Here is a 17,993-nt window from a genome sequence, read left to right on the forward strand (position 1 = left end):
AAAACATTAAACATGCACTATCAGTTTCATTTGAAACATTTTAACCTTGTTAGCGGTTGTTCACACAAATTAAGAAACTGTGCAAATATAATGAAAACCAGATTAGATTAACCTAAAACAATCCATCCTGTTTATAGTGTGTTCTCATAGCAGTAGCTAAACAAGTTCTGCCCTGAAATGTGTAAAATGTGTCCTTGGAATATATTTTTTTTTCCCTTTCTTTCTGTGGCCACTCCTGGGCTCTCGTTTGTGTCCCACTGGGGCCTCCGATGCTAAAAATGTACAGTATGTGCTCATAGTAATGGTACATGATCAAAGCTTTTCATTGGGTGTGGCAGTAGCTTGGGTACAGGTTTAGATTTAGAGTACCCCGGTTCAACAGCAACAGGAGTAAAAACTCCTTTGTTCCATGTGCAAACACTCGGCTTAATCTGCACATGTAATGAAGATTTTTTTTTTAGAGATTGCTCCAGTGGTGAAACATTGTGTTGTATGTATTACATACAAGAAACATTTTTGTACTCGTGTCTTTGCATTGTTGTCTTGTTTGTTTGTATGATGTTTTAATGCGTTTCTTTTTATCTTGCACTTCTGACTGCATATCAAGTTTCCCATTTGGGGATAATAATAAAGTGACTGAACAGGAGGGTGGCTGCTTTCAAGTCCCCGTACGGACTGTTGCATGGGTAGAGGTGCCAGTTCACCCGCTGGGCACTGCCGTGGTGCTCTTGAGCACCGAAGCCCCAACTGCATGGAGGGCTGACAATGTGGCCACCCCTTAACTCTCACACCTCTCCATTATTGCATTTCTATGGGTCCTGTGTGTGCATGTGTGTGTAATTCAGGCCTGTGTGTGTAATGTAACCACAACAGAGGGCTAACAGTTTATTTCATTTTTTATTATTTAGGGATTCATAAAGTACCTTTTTAAAAGCACCCTTCTAATAGCATTTGTTACTTAGCTAAATAGTATAAATGAGTAGCCTAAATAAACAAACAATGGCGATGTATATCTAAGAGGACAAGTTTCTAATTACTTTGAGATTCTTAGTTTATATTCTGAGATATTAAGTAAATATACTGTATTGAGATACTAAGTCAATATTTTGAGATACTAAGTCAATATATTGAGAAACTAAGCCAATATATTGAGATACTAAGTCAATATTTTGAGATACTAAGTCAATACTAAGTCAATATTTTGAGATACTAAGTCAATATTTTGAGATACTAAGTCAATATTTTGAGATACTAAGTCAATATTTTGAGCTATTAAGTCATACAGTTCCCTCTGACCACAAAACTTGCCTTGATGAATTCATTGAAGGAAATGGAGTTATCTCCATTCGTGTCAGCCTCCTGTATGGTCCTGTCAGCAATGCTGCCAAGCTGTTCATCTGAAATGTTTACGCCAACCATCATCCGTAACACCTGTAAAGAATGATAAAGTCCCTTCACGGTTAATGAATACCAGTGAAAAACAGTTCCGGGCAAAGATTAAATAATAGCCATGAGGTTTGCCCAAACAATATGACGATGGTGCTACGTGTATTTGAGCACTACACAAGATAATGTGTAGTTATTACGGTTAAAAACGGCAAGCAAACAGCAGCCACGCCTGACCGTAAAAATTGCATGATTTTAAATACAGGGAACACATATTTACTGGAAAACAGGCAAGGTTACTTTGAGTTGCACGCTTAGAGCGTTCGTGCATCACATGAAGCAGGCGACACAAGTGTTTTGCGCAAAACAAGAGATCTGTTTTGAGTCATTTAACCCCTGAGCTTATAGCAATTACAGGTCGCACAATGTCACCAAACCGAGATGGCTTCACAGAGGGACAACAAATAACATGGAGGAAGCCAAAATACAGGATATTAGACTGTCTGGGGGGAAAAAAATAAATAAATAAATCTGTAGTTAAGGCGAGATATTGCATCATTATCAGCCCGAGGGCAAAGTCTTCTCATTGACAGGGAAATCCGTCTCTGTAGAGTATTCTGATATGGATATTACACAAGAGCATTTGTTCCTTTGTTAAATGTAGACTGAATAGCAAAAGGAAAAGGAAAGACTGCATCTTTGAAAATCTAATTATTGACCATCTGGCTGATTGTTTGCGGTGACTCAGCGTCCCATTGACGTGACAAACCACCCCAACTCACCTGCAGTAACTCGTCCCGAGAGATTTTGTCATCTCTGTCCAGGTCATACAGGCGGAAAGCAACTGGAACAATAAAAACAAATATAGATGCCATGACCGACACAAGTTAGCACACTTTATAAAATGGTCTGAATGTTCATCAAAGTATGTGGATGCTGGTCACCATCTCCACCCAGACACACCCGGGGTGACCAAGCTCTACACTCACAAAGCAGCTTGTTTGTCCTGCTGTTGAGCGGCTCGCTGACAGCGGCGTTCTTGCTCTTTTCATTGTCCTCGATTGGTCTAAAGTGAGCTAAGGTCCGCATGAAGCCCCTGAAGTTGACCTGGTCCTCTCTTAAAAAAGAAAAAAAAACAGAAAGAGAATAATAGAACACGGCATATTAAACCAAGAATTAAAAAAAGAACTGTAACTGTGTCACAGCACAGCTCAGATTACTAACTAATAAGTAATCCAAGCTAGGTGTTTGTGCAACACACATTGAAAACTCAAAATAGTCGTAACCTAACACTATTTTACACATTCAAACACACATGTCAAGTTGTCACGATGTTCTGCAGCAAACTAGAGAAACAAGAACACAACTATAAAAAAATGACAAGCCATGGCTAAAATTAAGACGCCTACACATCTGACTTTTAGGGATTTTAATGATACATTTTGCAAACATCTGGTTTTCAACTTTCAGACTGATAAAACAGCTGCAGAATATATAGAAAAGGACCTGCGGTGGTCAAAAACCCCCGGATGGTTTTTACTTATTTTTTTCAAACAGAAATTTGGCAAAAGAGACTGAGCTTCTGAGGTCTGCAGTCAGCCAGCCACAACTGAACAGCCCGGTGGCCTCGTTCGGATTTGTGGTGGCTGTGAATCAAACCTAGAATACACACTCCTGTGGAAAACAAGATCTTTAAAAGACGGCAGACCAATAACAGGGACAACTCACCCCTCGGGAAAGAACGCATTGATGATTCTGTCTCCCAGCGGATTGATGGCCAACTCCGGGATTCTCTGGAAATCTTCTCGGCTGCAGACATGAGGGGATATGTTTTTTTTCTCTCAAACGAGCTATTGTTCATATAAAACCTTACAACAATTTACCACAGATCTTAAAACTGTGACCGACTTGAAAAAGATGTGCCACGGTGCAAAGCTCGTGCGGCCATTATTCTTTAAAAGCAGACTCGATTTGACTCAAATATGAAAAATGAGAGAAGATGAACGGAAAACAGGAGGGCAAAGGAATACTTCTTCTGACTGACTTCATTTGTCCGCCAGAGATAAATGCCCTTGGTCCATCGGTAGGATAGGAAGATCGTCAGCTTAGACATCTCTCTCTGTTGTGGCAACTAATTAATGATAAGGAAGTCACCTTGGGGGAAAATGAGACTGTATCGGACAGCGTGCCGTGACAGAAAGCAACCGAGGCACAGCGAGCTGAAACAAGAACTTGTTTTTTGTAAACACAACGTCTTTCAAAAGGAATGAGTTCTCCTCTGGCGGCCAAATCAAAAGGATGGTCCAAACCAAGTTTTGAACAAATGTTTTAGCAGCTTTAATAATTACCCATTTCGTCACCTATTGCTTGTTCTGTCCAGACTACAGATAGAACAAGAAGTTAATCACAAACCATAGAAATGGCACACTGGCGTCTCAACTGAATACTGAATTCTCAAAAGCGCTCAGATAATAAGCTACATGAAAGAATTAATTATCAATCACAGTGAACCCCATCTGAGTGATGACACTGCCCTATTGGATTTCTATTCAAATAGTACATTCACTGAATAGAACTAGTTTTAAAAGAACATTTTTATGCAGCTTTAAATGACTAAAAATCGATTGAAACGCCCTTTTACAATTCAAAATAGCCTTTTTGTTTCTGCTTATTTATAGTACAGGTCTGTAACTCTGTTAAAGTTAGATCAAAATGATGTACCTGTTCATGACTGCAAAAAAAAAAACATATTTTCTTGGTGAAAGACTATTTTAAAGCTACCACTGCGAGATGTTTTGGACCACACAAGCAAGGCATTTCCAAAATCTAATCAGTTAGTAACTAGCCAATCTGTCCTCCATTATAGAAGATGTCCTGCTAGGCTTGTATGGTTACTGCCATCTGACTGGTAAAGAAACCAAACTAATCAGCCACAGTATCTAATTGGTAGGGCTGGGCGATATGGAGAAAATCAAATATCACGATATTTTTGACCAAATACGTCGATATCAAATACTGCAATGATGTTGTAGTGTTGACTATTGGTGCTATAGCAAAATATTTACACATTGAGATTTTTGATAAATAATCATCAGTAACGTGGATATAATGACTAAGTGGGTAAAGGCAAATAATAGAACAGTTACAACAGTCTGGTAAGTTCAGAAAATGACATCACTTTACTGTAATGCAGCCTTTAAAACCAGGAAAAGACAACACTTATACCATATTATGTTATTAAGAATTAAATCTAAGACGATATCTAGTCTCATATCACGATACTGATATAATATCGATATATTGCCCAGCTCTAGTAATTGGTGTTTATTCTCATATTGGTGGTTATCAGTGGTGGAATGTAACCAAGTAAATTTACTCAAGTACTGTACTTAAGTACAAATGTTGATATACTTGTACTTTACTCGAGTCTTTTCTTTCCATGCCACTTTTCTACTTCTACTCCGCTACATAAATCTGACAACTTTAGTTACTTTACAAATTAAGATTTTAGCACACAAAACACATGTTTATAAAAATACCATGTTTCATTATAACTTAAACTATCCAACAATATAACAGCCTACATATACAGCTGAAATGATTAGACCATTAAATACTTAGTTGATTGATAAAACTGTTTGGGTCGTTTCCAGTTTCTGAAATGGGAGGTTTTTTTCTGCATTGAGTACTTTGACTTTTAATACTTCAAGTACATTTTCATAATAATACTTACATACTTTTACTTAAGTAGCATTTTCAATGAAGGTCTTTTACTTGTAAAAGAGTATTTTTACAGTGTGATATTAGTACTTTTACTTTTTAAGGATGTTAATACTTCTTCCACCACTGGCGGTTATGTTGCTGCATACCTGAGGGTGCCGTTTTCTCCTTTATCCAGACTGGTGAAGCGGCTGTACAGGCGGGTGATCTGACTGTGGGAGACTGTGGAGAAGATACCAAATAGAGGAGTATTTTACTAAACGATGGAGTAGAAGGCATCAGGTAAACAGTGCTTCAGGCAAAACAACGTTTCACCTAAATACTGCATCTCATTACACTACCAGAATCATCTTTGGAGGTGGCATGTGTGCACTATTACCCAGTTAAACAGCCCAAGAGAGGAAGCACAGCAGCAATGTAGCTAGCCAAGTCATGCAATAAATGGTATTAGCGCGACTTCCCTCTAGTACGTGATTTAAGGATCTTACTTACTGAATAAAAATGAAGCTTCAAGTAAGTGGTAACGTAAATGTGTAGGCAGTTAATGTCTAACGTTAACAGGCTTCACACAGGAATTAGTTTGAGCTCAACTTACAGCCAGTCTCCTTCTTAATTTCTTCGATTTCCTCTTCTCGGAGTAATGTGGATGCTCTGGATCCCATGGCGAAAAGAATAAAACGGTGTTATATTCTAACGAACTTGCTTGCTCGCCGGACCGGTCTTGCGAAAGCTCACCAGCTGTGGAAGAATGTCTATCCGGGTTTATGTTAAAGTTAGCAAAAGAACTAACGCGGCGAGCTAAAACCAGCTTTACTCGTGTAAGCAGCTGCGAGCTAACACAGCCGTGACAGCTAACGTTAACTACAGTTCAATTCAACCGGTCGTTTTATGTTCTCCTAGTGATGAAGCTCGGCAAATAGCCTGCTTGCTAGTAGAGCTTCTCTATGGTCTGTCGTGAATTCATATTAACAAGACGGGTTCCGGCAGTTTCCTATTTTACGAGGTGGGTGGAGTAGAGGGCAGGTACTAAACGAGGCTGCTGTCAGTACCCGATCCGTACCGCCTGTAAAATCCGTGTTTTACGACCCTGCCTGATCAGTTCTACGCTTGCGCGAACACCGGTAAACTTCACAGCTCTATGCACGCATTGGCTTAAGGATGACACACCCTTCCAGGACGAAGGCAGGTCCCGCCCACTCTGCCTCTGATTGGCTTACCCTGGTATTCTACCCAAGCGTTACCAATCTCCAATCAACGAAGGCAACGAGTTCTAGCCAATCAGATGCAGAGTAGGGCGGGTCATGCCTTCGCCATAATGACGCCCACCACAGAGTGGGTAGCACAATTTCTTGCCTGCTTAAAATTCGAAACTAATGTCTTGTATACCTATATATCCGTTTTAAAATAACACGTTATCTACTCTGTTAAACAAATTAAAATAGTACTTACAATTCAAAAGAAAACTAGCCAGCAGCTATTTGAAAGTTCATAGATTCCCGTTAGTCTAAAGAACAGCTAGCTGCAGAGTGGGGGACCATCCTGCTAGGGTGACCATCTCAAACTCAACATGTTGAACAGTCGGCCAGCCGTTGGGCTCAGGCTCAAATGCTGTTGAAAATATGAAAATTCCAATAAATACGCATATGCATATGGAACTAAATTCAAGCCACTTTCTAACAGTTAATCATCGCATTTATTGATGAAAACATAATAACAAACGGCATTACCAATAAAAGACCCCCTCCAGATATATGTGTTGTGTTTAATAATTTGGGGGGGGGTTGTCCAGAAAAGTTTTAAAAAGCAATTACTTGCTTAATTAAAAAAATAACCTATGCATGTGAAAGTTTTTTTTTTAAATTTGAGTTAGGCTCAAACATCCAAGTGTTGTGATGACGTGATGTGACTGATGTGCACATCCTTTATTTATAAATATTTAGCCAAACATCGAATAATGAATAACAATATCTAATAATAAGTTGTCTCCCTGTTGTAACAAAAGAGGAGCTCACACAAACATATACCTAACAGCTTTTTTTGGTCAAACTACAAATGAACATAGACTGCAGTCAGTAATATCAATAGTGTTGTGAGTGTTTGGGTGTGTGTTCTTGTTTAACTTGTTTTTTTTGTCCAGAAACCGGCATGGACAGCTTTGTAAGGGTAAGGGTCAAGGTTAGGCATTTAGTTGTGATGGTTAAGGTTAGGGTAAGGGGCTAGGGAATGCATTATGTCAATGATGGGTCCCCACAAAGATAGAGTGTGTGTGTGTGTGTGTGTGTGTGTGCAAGGATACAGTTTCATTATACTTTTTAATTTTAAGATGCAAGTCAGAAAAACGCCACTAGATGGTGCAATTTCATTAATATTTCATGCAAGGATTTAATATTCAGTGCAGCATTTGTTATGTGATGCGAATGATGCTGTACACCTATCAATTAAAACCAATCTGCCCCAAGCCACTCAGCCAAATCGATGGCACAGATACTAATCACAAAGTATAGCTGTCATTAGTTTTGCAAGTGAAGTATTTGGTAATAAATAATAGCAAATAATACCAAAACTAATCAAAAAACGTAATAAAGATGATGAGATAGATGATAACTTTAAGGGACCACCAATGTTATTACAACTCATCCAGAAAGGGGACTGGAATATGTGTACACATCCTGTCAATCACATCCAGTAGTTCTCAAACCCACAAATGTGTACCACATGGTGGCACTAGAGAAACCGCCAGGGGATCTTTAAAGCCATTAGGATTTATTGTCTGTGAAGTCTAAATGTCGGTACAAAATCTTATGCCAGTTTTTCTAGTAGATGATGCGATGCTTCACAGAATAACCCTTTTTCATATTTTTCAATTAATTCTTGGGTGCCCGTATATAGAGGTGTACTCCTCGACGCAGCGGCCGCAGGTTCGACTCCGCCCTGCAGCCCTTTGCTCCATGTCATCCCCCCTCTCATGTCTTCAGCTGTCCTATATAAATAAAAGGCCTAAAATGCCCCAAAAATAACCTTGAAAAATAATGCAATTCTAATTTATTCTGGCGATTATTCATCTCATCACTAGAAGGCAATGAAAGTCAAATCACTTTTAGCATTTACATCCCACATTTGCACATTATCCATGGAAACTTAACATTGATACCAGTCAATCCTAGTGTAAATGTTTTTATTTGTCTCGTCCGTCATTTGAAACTGGGCCCTTGGTGTATTGTTTTTATGTACAGTTCTATACAAATAGCTAGGATGTAATCAAGGCACCATACTGTAGAGAGGAGGAAGAGGATATTTTCAATGTGGGTAAAGTATGAGTCCCAGTTGGATCAGGCACTAAATATGCTTAAAAAATCCTTCTAACAGGAAGAAATATCCTGTAAAATGTATCAGGTGTCGAAAAAGCTCACAGGGAGGCCAAAAGTCCCCAAAAAGCTTACAGTGGATTATGCTAAAGGAAGATTTGTGGGGATCTAACAGTCTGTTAGGCAGAGGAGCTCACACTTAAAAAGGGTTTCTGTCACAAGAAAGTAGGCTTAGGTAGAATTATTTTAACACGCTACAAATCCGTCCGTCTAACTAGCTACTGTTAATGTGTGAAGAATCCTACCATGTGGAATATTATCTCAAAAAATGAGTTGTTTTAATGTCAAGAATTTAAAAAATAAAAAGCATGCGCTGAATATCCAGAGGTAAAAAAAAATAATTTGGAAATACGAGTCATTTTTTTAGCAGTTTTGGTCTTTCAGATTTATTTCAAGATCCCAGTGTCACAACAAAGACTCTTGAGGTTCAACAAACATTCAATGTTCAGTGGTATGTCCTTTACATGTCAACCAACCATTCATGCCAGGCCATCCTTACCACAAATATGGCTAAGAGCAAAAATAAATTTACATGAATTCCATGTTATAATTGTCTATCCTATGTCCTAAAGAAAAAAAATTAGAAGCAGTAAAATATCATCCATAAACCTTTGACAGTGATAGTGCAACTCACTATAAAACAAGTTTAAAAGTTCTCAGTAAAATCAAAAACACATCACAAGTTTAAAAAAAAAAAAAAAAAAGTTAGTGTGTTGATAAAAAAATAACGTCAATTCCACGTCAGATTGGTTCTTAAGCAGTGCAAAAAGAAGATTTCTTCTCAGGCCTTCCCAAATGAAAGAAGGCGTTTGATGGGAGACTTTCAGAGTTTAGTAAAAACCTTTTGACTTGAAATGACACACAGAGTCCATGGCAAGCTTGATGCTGCAGAGAAACAACAAAAACACAAATATTTACCTATTAAAAAGGACAAATAATTAAATCATCTTTAGTTTTATATAGATTAAACCACAATCAGAATACTTTTTACTCCTTACTGTTGAATAGAAATCATAAAACTGCAAGGGCAACAGAAATGGGCAGAAAAGTGGTAAATGTAGTGGGGCCTACCTGTCAGCAGAGTATCCTCTCTCACACAGGTTCACCAGAGCGTACAGATGTCTCAGAGCGTATTCATACTGAAACCCAAGAGGACATCGCATGTCACACAAATGTCCTGCAGTCTGTGATATTGACATGTTATTGACCAAAGTTTATTTCCTCTATTTGCATTTGTGGCACTCCAAATGTCAAACAGCTTTTCCTCTACAGGAAAAGGAAGAGGAAATATTTTCTGAATAAACACGAATAGCTGCGTGAAAATACCCAGGGAAATATTGTGATTAAGTTACGATCAAGGGTTTCTCATTCACCAGACTGACCAGTATTACCTTTGGGCTAAGTTTAGTTTAATTAGCATTTTATTTTGAACATGTAAAAAAAGAGATAGATAGATCTCTTGATCTCAATTTGAAGTTGAGTGAGATCTTTCCTGATGCTCTCCCTCTCCGTCGCACGGACATCTGCATCCACAGAACAGCCAATAGGAACACGTTCGCTCACTGAAATGACCTGTGATTGGTCAAATTCTCCGGTCACGTTCTAGATTATCTAAAGTCTGAAAACAGAGCCAAGAGAAGGTGCACAAGTCTAGTTTTCTCTCAGACCCCTTGAATTACAATATGCTGAAAGATTATTATGGAATATTTGCCCAACGACACCAAAAGTAAATTGCCTACCACAGCTATACAATGCCTTTATTTGAATGAATTATGAGTTATCAAAATCAACTAAGATAAAAATAAATGACAAGATAAAAATGAATAGCTAAAATAAACCATATCAATTAACCTTTTTTTGTGGACAGTGTAACATCATCTAGTATACTACTTTCTTGTCTGTTTCCGTTACGGTCACATGAAATGGCTTCCAGCCATCCAAGTCATGGACCAATTTGCTTAAATAAGCTTGTTCTTACTTACTTCCCCTTTATGAACACTGCACAATTTATGTTTTTTGTCTGATCATTTCTGACAGCAGGACTTGACTCTCACAAAGACGCACCAACTCTTAAACAGGTTCCATGTGGTGTTAATACAAGCTCTCTGGATTAGAGTCAGCTGAAGTAGGAAAAAAGCAAATGAAACACATCTGGCGTTTTCACTTTTGAAGAGACATGTAATCTCTCTCTCTCAAATTTGCTTCACGGCGCATTGCTGCTATTCACGGAGCTTCTGCGTCCACAGTGTGTTTTTTTACTGTAAGTTTCAACCATCATCTAGAGGAATTCTGCCAAAACTAATTCTAATCAACCGTTATGTTAACCACCAACACTTTCTACATTTGGATTGGGTGGCTCGCGGCCTGCTTTTTAAAAAAAAAAAAGAAAAAAAAAAGAAGAAAACACGCAGAAAGACCTTCTTTGCAGCTCTACCTCAGTTTTGTGCCAGTTGAAGCAGTTGTATTTGTAGTGGTTGACTGCAGCCTTGTAGCACTGATGCTGGGAGAGTTCGACTCTGTCGTTGAGAACATCCTGGGCCTTGAGGTGGTTACCAGTCACCCTCTCAACCACTTGGCGCATAGTATCAGCCATCATCTCCCTGACCTGAAAGCACGCACACACGTTAAAAATCTGTAAGAAATCTGTAACATGAGAACTGTCATGCTAAATGGTCAATTTGTGCAGGTCAATCTTCCCGATAAATCAGAGTTGCATGGCACACGTGAAAAGTCCTTCACAGAGGAAACATGCAAACATCACACCGTACCTTGAGGTGGGTGCTGATCTCCATCAGCAGCCCCTTTGCAACTGTGAGATCATTGGTGGACATCAACTTCCTCTTGAGGATGGCCAGAGGAACGTCAGGGCTCGGGGTCAGATCAGGATTTTTAACTGGCTGCAGGGTCATTGGAGGAGCGGATTGGCCGCTGGCCTTGGGGTTACCCTGAAACGCTATGACCTTCATGTGGCCCATAGTCTATATAGAGAGTGAGGAACTCAAGGTAAGTATCAAAATAAGGGCAGGAATCAAACATTTCCCTCCCTTACAGTTGCCCTCAAGAGTTCATTATCTCACCTTGTTTCCGAACTGCTGGACATGGCTGGTGTTTGTGTGTCTCTTTACGATCTTAAACTGCTTCGTCAAAGTCTCCTTTTTCAGGTCCTCCTGGAAACATTAAAAAAAAAAAAATTAAAAAAAAATCCATCACGAACAGGACAGTTTCACAGAAATCAGCAACAACTTTTTTTCTCCAAAAGATCCTAAATCAACCAGATGCGTTTTATTTTCTGTTGATGGAGTTCAAATTTCTGTTTGGGTATGATTATATATTGCAGGGCCACAGGAGCGATTACTGCTGATGCAAAGCAGCAAACTACGGTTGCTGCTGTTGGAAACGTTCACCACATCCTTATCCTGTTCCTGCCTCTTACACACCAGGTGTTTGGAACGGCAACTAAACCTTTAATGGACTTCATAGGGTCTGAGTTGCGATTATACGGTTTAGTATCAGTCAGCAACAAAGTTGTAATTAAAATTGTATGAAAAGACGCGTAACATCACCCACCACATCGGAGTCCTCCATCCAGTTAACGCTGTACCAGTCTCCCAGGTATGTGTCCCTCTTCTCGTCATAGTAGCAGGCGTAAGAGGACTCGTGGGAGTTGGCTGCTGTGGTGGCGTACACTGAAAAACAGAGATATATTCTCATGTTATGCTGTGTAATTGTTTGGTTCGACAATTATAATTTTCCAGTAGGCAAACATAAACACGACTCACATGTCTGTTTGACCGCTTCAGATACATTTCAAAGACAACAGCTGAAGCTCTAAAGGACTGTTTGTGAACTGTTTGTGAAAATAAACTGCGGTTTTACATTTGGACTTAAGATATCTCAGTCATTTAGACCACAGATGAAAGTGGATGTAAAAAAAAAATTTGGTTGAACACGATAAAACCAAAACCTTGATTAGTGCCCTGTTATGTTCATCACATGAGGCCAAGCACATGACAGAGTGACACAAATTACCACAAGTCATAATGCTGACCCCAGCGTTCGACTAGACACAACAACGAACAACTCAAGTAAAGTCCACAAACCGCAGTGCTGACCTCAGCCCAGCCCAGACATGACAAACATTGTAAAGAAATCATATGAGCTTTTACTGTTGACTCGTGAGTTACTGTTTTGAACGCAACATCAAATTTAGGTGAAGTAAATGGTCATGAGGAAAAAGTCAAAGTTCATGTTGTCGAGGGTTTAAGTAGTTCATTGATTAACACTTTTTACTGATCGTTTGCCGCTTGATTATCTCTAGGTTTTTACTGAAAAGTGATTATTGAGGTAAAGATCAACTCACCGTCTATGTCAGCAGGCAGGCCGGTCATCATTGACCCGGACTCGCACGCCTCGATGTAGAACACCATCTGTGAAATGTGTTGCGGGGGCAAAACAGAAAAAGAAGGACAAAAACAAGTTATATGATCTGATCTTCAAGCACAGCTACTTCATCACCGTATCACTGACCTACATACTGTAGGGCATGTATACACATATAGGCCTAAAGAAATATAAATTAAAAAAACAACAGCATGATGCTGCGTACCTTGTTGTACTTCTTATTCTCGTGCATGTATTTAATGGTGTCTTGGAGGTCTGCAACATTGAGCTGCAGAGAAAGAGAGAGGACAAAACATTTAACAACCTTAACAGTTTCAGAGAAGGTAAACCACCATGTTAACCTCTAGTTCTTTGCACATCCTGCTTTGATCTGATTTGTAGTCTTATTTACTTAGTCTTTATTTAGCTAATTACTGATTTAAAATGAAAATTTGTAAAAAAAAAAAGAAATAATAAATTCCATGTTTACATACAAAGAAAAATGTCAAAAAAGGTATCATTTTGGAGATCGTCAGAGATATCTTTTCGACACCAAAAAGTACCAAATCATTTTAAAATGATACTCATGTTTCAAAGACTATGCAGCTCTTGATCTGTGTTATATGTCATTGTCTATCCCCTAACTTCCATCATCCTTTATGATGTAGCATCAACTTTTTTTTTTAAATGCCAGAATTCTGATCAGACGGCAAATTCATGTCTCCATACTGTAAGGTATTCAAATATATAGTAGCTCAGTCCGTGGGGACTTGGCTTGGGAACCGGAGGGTCGGCGATTCAAGCCCCCGCATGGACTTCTCGGAGCGGCATCCTAGTGAGGCAACCCCCTTGGATCTCTCTCCATACATAATGCACGTGTATACAGGTCCTGTTTGTGTGTGTGTGTGTGTGTGTGTGTGTGTGTGTTTGAGCCTGTGTGTGAATATATATAAAAAAGTGAATAAATGTAATTTCCCTTTGCAGGATTAATAAAGTACCTTTTTCTATATTAAAAAGATACATGACTAATCTTAAAGCGTAACTCTCGCCAAAATGCAACCTAGGGTCTTTTTGTGAATGTACAGGAGTCAAACTTTCATTTAAAAGCATACTTAGGACAGTGGCCGGGTTGGTTAAGTGGGTAAAGCAGGCGCACATGTGCTTTGAGGTTTATGCCTCGATGCAAAGGTCCAGGGTTCGAATCCGACCTGTGACGATTTCCAGCATGTCTTCCCCCTCTCTCTCCCCTTGGTCACCTAGCTGTCCTATCGAATAAAGGTGGAAAAGCCCCAAAAAAAAAAGCATATTTAGGACGGAATCGCCACTTTTAAGGTTTTTCGGCCAAATGGCCTTTTGAATGGGAGACCTAGGAGCACTTTTATGCTAGCCTCAAAATAGCTATTTTTAAACCACTAAGAAGGCTCGACACAACATGAAACTTTGCTCCAAATATCACCAGGGGCTCTACACCTTAACGAAAGCATTGACAACATTGTTTGTGTACCCAGAGTTTACTAAAAAGAGGTTTTGAGCAACTCACGTTAGCAGTTGTTGTTTACACTATCTGCCATTTTCCCAGTCAAAAATAGGCAATCTCCAAATGCGAATGAACGGACTCCATAGGAGGAAATGTCATTCTTATGAGGCTCCTTTTTCAACTGCAAGGTCAATATTGTTTTTCACTAACGACAAAACAACAAATTATCCGTGCATTTATATGGAACTAAGCTTTAGGAGCTTTCCATCTTTACTCTCCTCCCTCGACTATTTTTGACTGGCTCGATAGACGGCGACCGGAAGAACAGCAGCTACAGTGAGTTGCTCAAAACTTTTCTTTTTAGTAAACTCTGGGTACACAAACAATGTTGTCAATGCTTTCATTAAGGTGTAGAGCCCCTGGTGATACTTCGAGCAAAGTTTCATGTTGTGTCGAGCCTTCTCAGGGTTTTAAAAATAGCTATTTTGATGCTATCATAAAAGTGCCCCTAGCACTCCCATTCAAAAGGCCATTTGACCGAAAATACGGTAAATCTTAAAAGTGGCGATTCCGTCCTAAATATGCTTTCAGACTAAAGTTTGACTTGGGTACATTCACAAAAAGACCCTAGGTTGCATTTTGGCGAGAGTTACTAGTTGCTTATGCGTTTGGTGCAGTAAGGTCATGAGTGAACATTAACAGGCGCAGGAAGTAGAAAAGTGCTCACGTCATCATTGGGAAAGGCCAGTATACCAGGCGCCCCGTGGTCAGTAAAGTACACAAACACGTGATCGTTGGGGCCGCTGCCAAAACAAACAGACCAAAGTTAGGGGGGAAAAAATCTAGACAAATCAGATTTTGTGCTGTTCGGATTACTGGTGTTATCTCTTCAAGAGATTCAATACTCCTCTTCTCTCTTGTGAAATGGGATCACTTGCCTCTTCAACACTTTTCCAGAGCCACCTTTGACTTTTGAGGAGTCACCCTTCAGCACTGCTAAGAAGTTTTGTGGGGTCACTTCCTGCAGGGAGAACGCCCAGTCAGAAATCAAAAAAAGTCTCTTAAAATAATCTGATTAATGTCAAAACATGCTGCAATACATTTATTCAAGAGCTTGGATTTGAACTCTTGTATAAATATTTGCACTGAAGTACTCACATCCCCGGTGTAGTCTTTAGGAACTCCCTTGTACACATCTGTGCCATTTGGCCTGTTGATCACTATCCCAGGGGTGGGGTTACTGGAAATAAAAAATATGACTCAGGTATGCAGAGAAGGAAGTGAAACTGGCTGACAAAACACATTGTCACCTGATCAGTGAATCATACATTTGCTCCTCTTATTATTGTCAGAAACTAGTGTAAACTCCACAGCACTTCATGTTTTTCCCCCATTCACTGCAAAATCCCATTCAGTAACTCTCACAACAAGGACTCTAATGGGTGAGAAACTGCACTGTAAGCCATTGCTTTCTGCAGTCGGTGTGGAAAATTGTACAAGCTGCACTCTTGCCTGCATTGTTTTAAATACAAGTTAGTTATAAACGACCAATCCTTTACATGTTAATAACCGTATCAACCATACAAGCGTATGAGCAAAGTGAAATATAAAAAGTAAATGGCTGAGAGTTAAATAATTAACAGAGCCGATGGATAATCATCCCGGTCTGTAACAGTGATCCTAATTCTGACTCAAACTGACGGATCGGCTTTCACTGCTGCTCTTTTACATCCAGTCACCATGTCAGTAATTTAACTCCAAGTCAAAGTCCCGCACTTCAATTAGTTTCTTGTGACTCCTCTCAGAGGATCTCTTTAACTCAGCCTGTTACTGCTGCTGCTCTGACAGTGAAGCGCGCAGGGCCGACATGCCACAGCGGCATACGAAATGCCGACATGCGGGTGCGATTTTTCTGTGGTTCACAGATAAGGCTGCAAACCTCCACACTGCTACATTGCTGTACAATCGTGAGTGTTTCTGTAGTTCCAGCAACTCCAACATCACGTCAATTTCAGGAATCCCATTCTCCCAGTTCAGCTTTGACTAACCGTATTATTCTGAAAGCAGGACCTACAGTATTTGGGTCAAGTAGCTCATGAAAAATAAGTCAGATTTAGTAGGCTACTGCTGGATTTTTTGTTAGTTGTTAAATCAACATTTAACTCTTAAATAGTAATACAGCTTGGAAATTCCACTTAAGAGAAACATGCAATGTATGTATTAAAGATTTATAAAAACGGAAACTTTGCAGCACTTTATCACAATTACGAACAGTGTTCAATATATCTGAGGCTGACAATTTGTTTTCACATTCAACTAACTTTAAAACAGTACAGAATTAAGGTCAACAACTCACATAACTAAACTACAGTGTTTGTTTTTTTGAACATTTCAAAGGAAAGAAGAAGTCTCTGTATCACAAAGATCTGCTGCACAAAAATGTCAACTCACTCCTCATTCTGTGCCAGGTCATCGTACATCATAACCACAATCTGCTCATCTGGGATGCCATTGTTGTGGACAATCTGATAGGCATGGCAAGCATCAGCCTGAGCGAGAGAGAGAAAAAAAAGGAACATGTAGAGGTCAGTTGTACATTTTTAGAAGACTGGAAAGACTCTTGGAGAGCATGCATTGTGAAGGGGAAGTAGCTTATCTAAGGGTGAAGTTGATCTTATCAAAAACCAATGCGGACTGTAAAAAAAATAACAACGGAGTCATGCACAGTTTGCAATTGATAAGGTGACATTGTGGGAACAGTTTAATGTTTTACACTTCCCACCTGGTGTCTGTAGTTGTACCAGCCATTAGAGCCAGCTACGATAACCACCCAGTTCTTCCCACCGTCTGGGTCATGAGTGGGGAACGCATTTACCAGCCCAAGACTCAGGCCGAGCACGGCGAAGAAGACTGGCTTAAACATGTCCTCGCCTTCTGTGGAAGCTCTGAATACATGACAGGTATAGTTAGGACCCCCTTTCTTATTAAATTCACTCCTATAACAATGTTACTGTTGTTTGTTGGACTGCGAGGTGGCAACAAAAACAACGCCAGGTAAGCACAAAATAACACAAACACGCTACCCGAGTGCCTGGATGTCACAAGATGATATCTAGTGTCGGAATAGCTAACGTTAGCTAGCTGGTAAATTAGCAAAACAAGCTAACAAAACAGACTTTTTAAAGAGCTGTGAACTCGACAAAGCTATTATACAATAGTAATTGAATACGCCTATTTAGTCCCAACGGATTTACAAAGAGACAAATATATGTTTTGTTTTTTACCTTTTCTTTGTTGTGGTGTACGAAGGAGACAGCAGTTAGCTACTACATGAACCTCCTCGGCAGGAGTCAGTGGGACATTATATGTGACGTCGGGAAAAAAGGTTGGTAGGAATTCTCCCGCAGCAGCAGCAGCCAATCAGAGGACAATGTGGTTGAAGAGCAACAAAACATGATTGTGCTCGTCTGTTTTCTGCTGAAAGGAAAAACTAGATTTACTAGAATTTCAACAGATAATCACTTCTTTAAAAAGGCACTTTTATTGTTTATAAGAAAAATCAACGGCTTTTGCCTTTACTAACAGTCTGGTCAGTTACCTTGCAGTGTAAGCTTTTTCCTACAGAACATAAAATATAATACAAGTGCACAAAATCTTCTTATCAA

The 17,993-nt window shown here is 39.5% G+C and overlaps 2 protein-coding genes across 2 annotated transcripts in view; both read right to left on the bottom strand.

Moving 5' to 3' along the window:
- Nucleotides 1–6,111, bottom strand: part of chp1 (calcineurin-like EF-hand protein 1) — a 6,720-nt gene extending 609 nt beyond the window's left edge. The window contains exons 1-6 of the mRNA XM_078277480.1: nt 5,702–6,111; nt 5,256–5,328; nt 3,115–3,195; nt 2,376–2,503; nt 2,169–2,230; nt 1,309–1,431 (exon numbers count right to left, since the gene is read on the bottom strand). Of these exons, the coding sequence (XP_078133606.1) occupies nt 1,309–1,431; nt 2,169–2,230; nt 2,376–2,503; nt 3,115–3,195; nt 5,256–5,328; nt 5,702–5,768 (534 nt within the window). The 5' untranslated portion in view covers nt 5,769–6,111. The remainder of the gene's footprint in view (nt 1–1,308; nt 1,432–2,168; nt 2,231–2,375; nt 2,504–3,114; nt 3,196–5,255; nt 5,329–5,701) is intronic.
- A 2,718-nt stretch (nt 6,112–8,829) lies between these two features.
- On the bottom strand, nt 8,830–17,722 carry lgmn (legumain). Its single transcript, XM_078277964.1, has 14 exons — nt 17,613–17,722; nt 17,111–17,273; nt 16,780–16,877; nt 15,487–15,568; nt 15,267–15,349; nt 15,056–15,131; nt 13,078–13,140; nt 12,832–12,898; nt 12,039–12,157; nt 11,549–11,638; nt 11,240–11,449; nt 10,906–11,076; nt 9,543–9,610; nt 8,830–9,356 (listed from the first exon to the last, which is right to left on the bottom strand). Exons 2-14 carry the CDS (start codon nt 17,249–17,251, stop codon nt 9,302–9,304), a joined length of 1,323 nt encoding a protein of 440 aa, XP_078134090.1. The 5' UTR covers nt 17,252–17,273; nt 17,613–17,722; the 3' UTR covers nt 8,830–9,301.
- Between the last annotated feature and the right edge of the window lie 271 nt (nt 17,723–17,993).

The sequence above is a fragment of the Sander vitreus genome, chromosome 20, assembly GCF_031162955.1.
Source record: "Sander vitreus isolate 19-12246 chromosome 20, sanVit1, whole genome shotgun sequence".
Lineage (NCBI taxonomy): Eukaryota > Metazoa > Chordata > Actinopteri > Perciformes > Percidae > Sander > Sander vitreus.

What these genes read in the sequence shown, in the direction of transcription:
- lgmn (XM_078277964.1), bottom strand. Translation starts at nt 17,251, where the DNA reads ATGTTTAAGCCAGTCTTCTTCGCCGTGCTCGGCCTGAGTCTTGGGCTG. An exon ending in GACCTGGCACAGAATGAGGA is followed by an intron (nt 15,569 to 16,779) that starts GTGAGTTGACAT and finishes TTTTATTTCCAG; the next exon opens with TAACCCCACCCCTGGGATAG. An exon ending in CTAAAGACTACACCGGGGAT is followed by an intron (nt 15,350 to 15,486) that starts GTGAGTACTTCA and finishes TTCTCCCTGCAG; the next exon opens with GAAGTGACCCCACAAAACTT.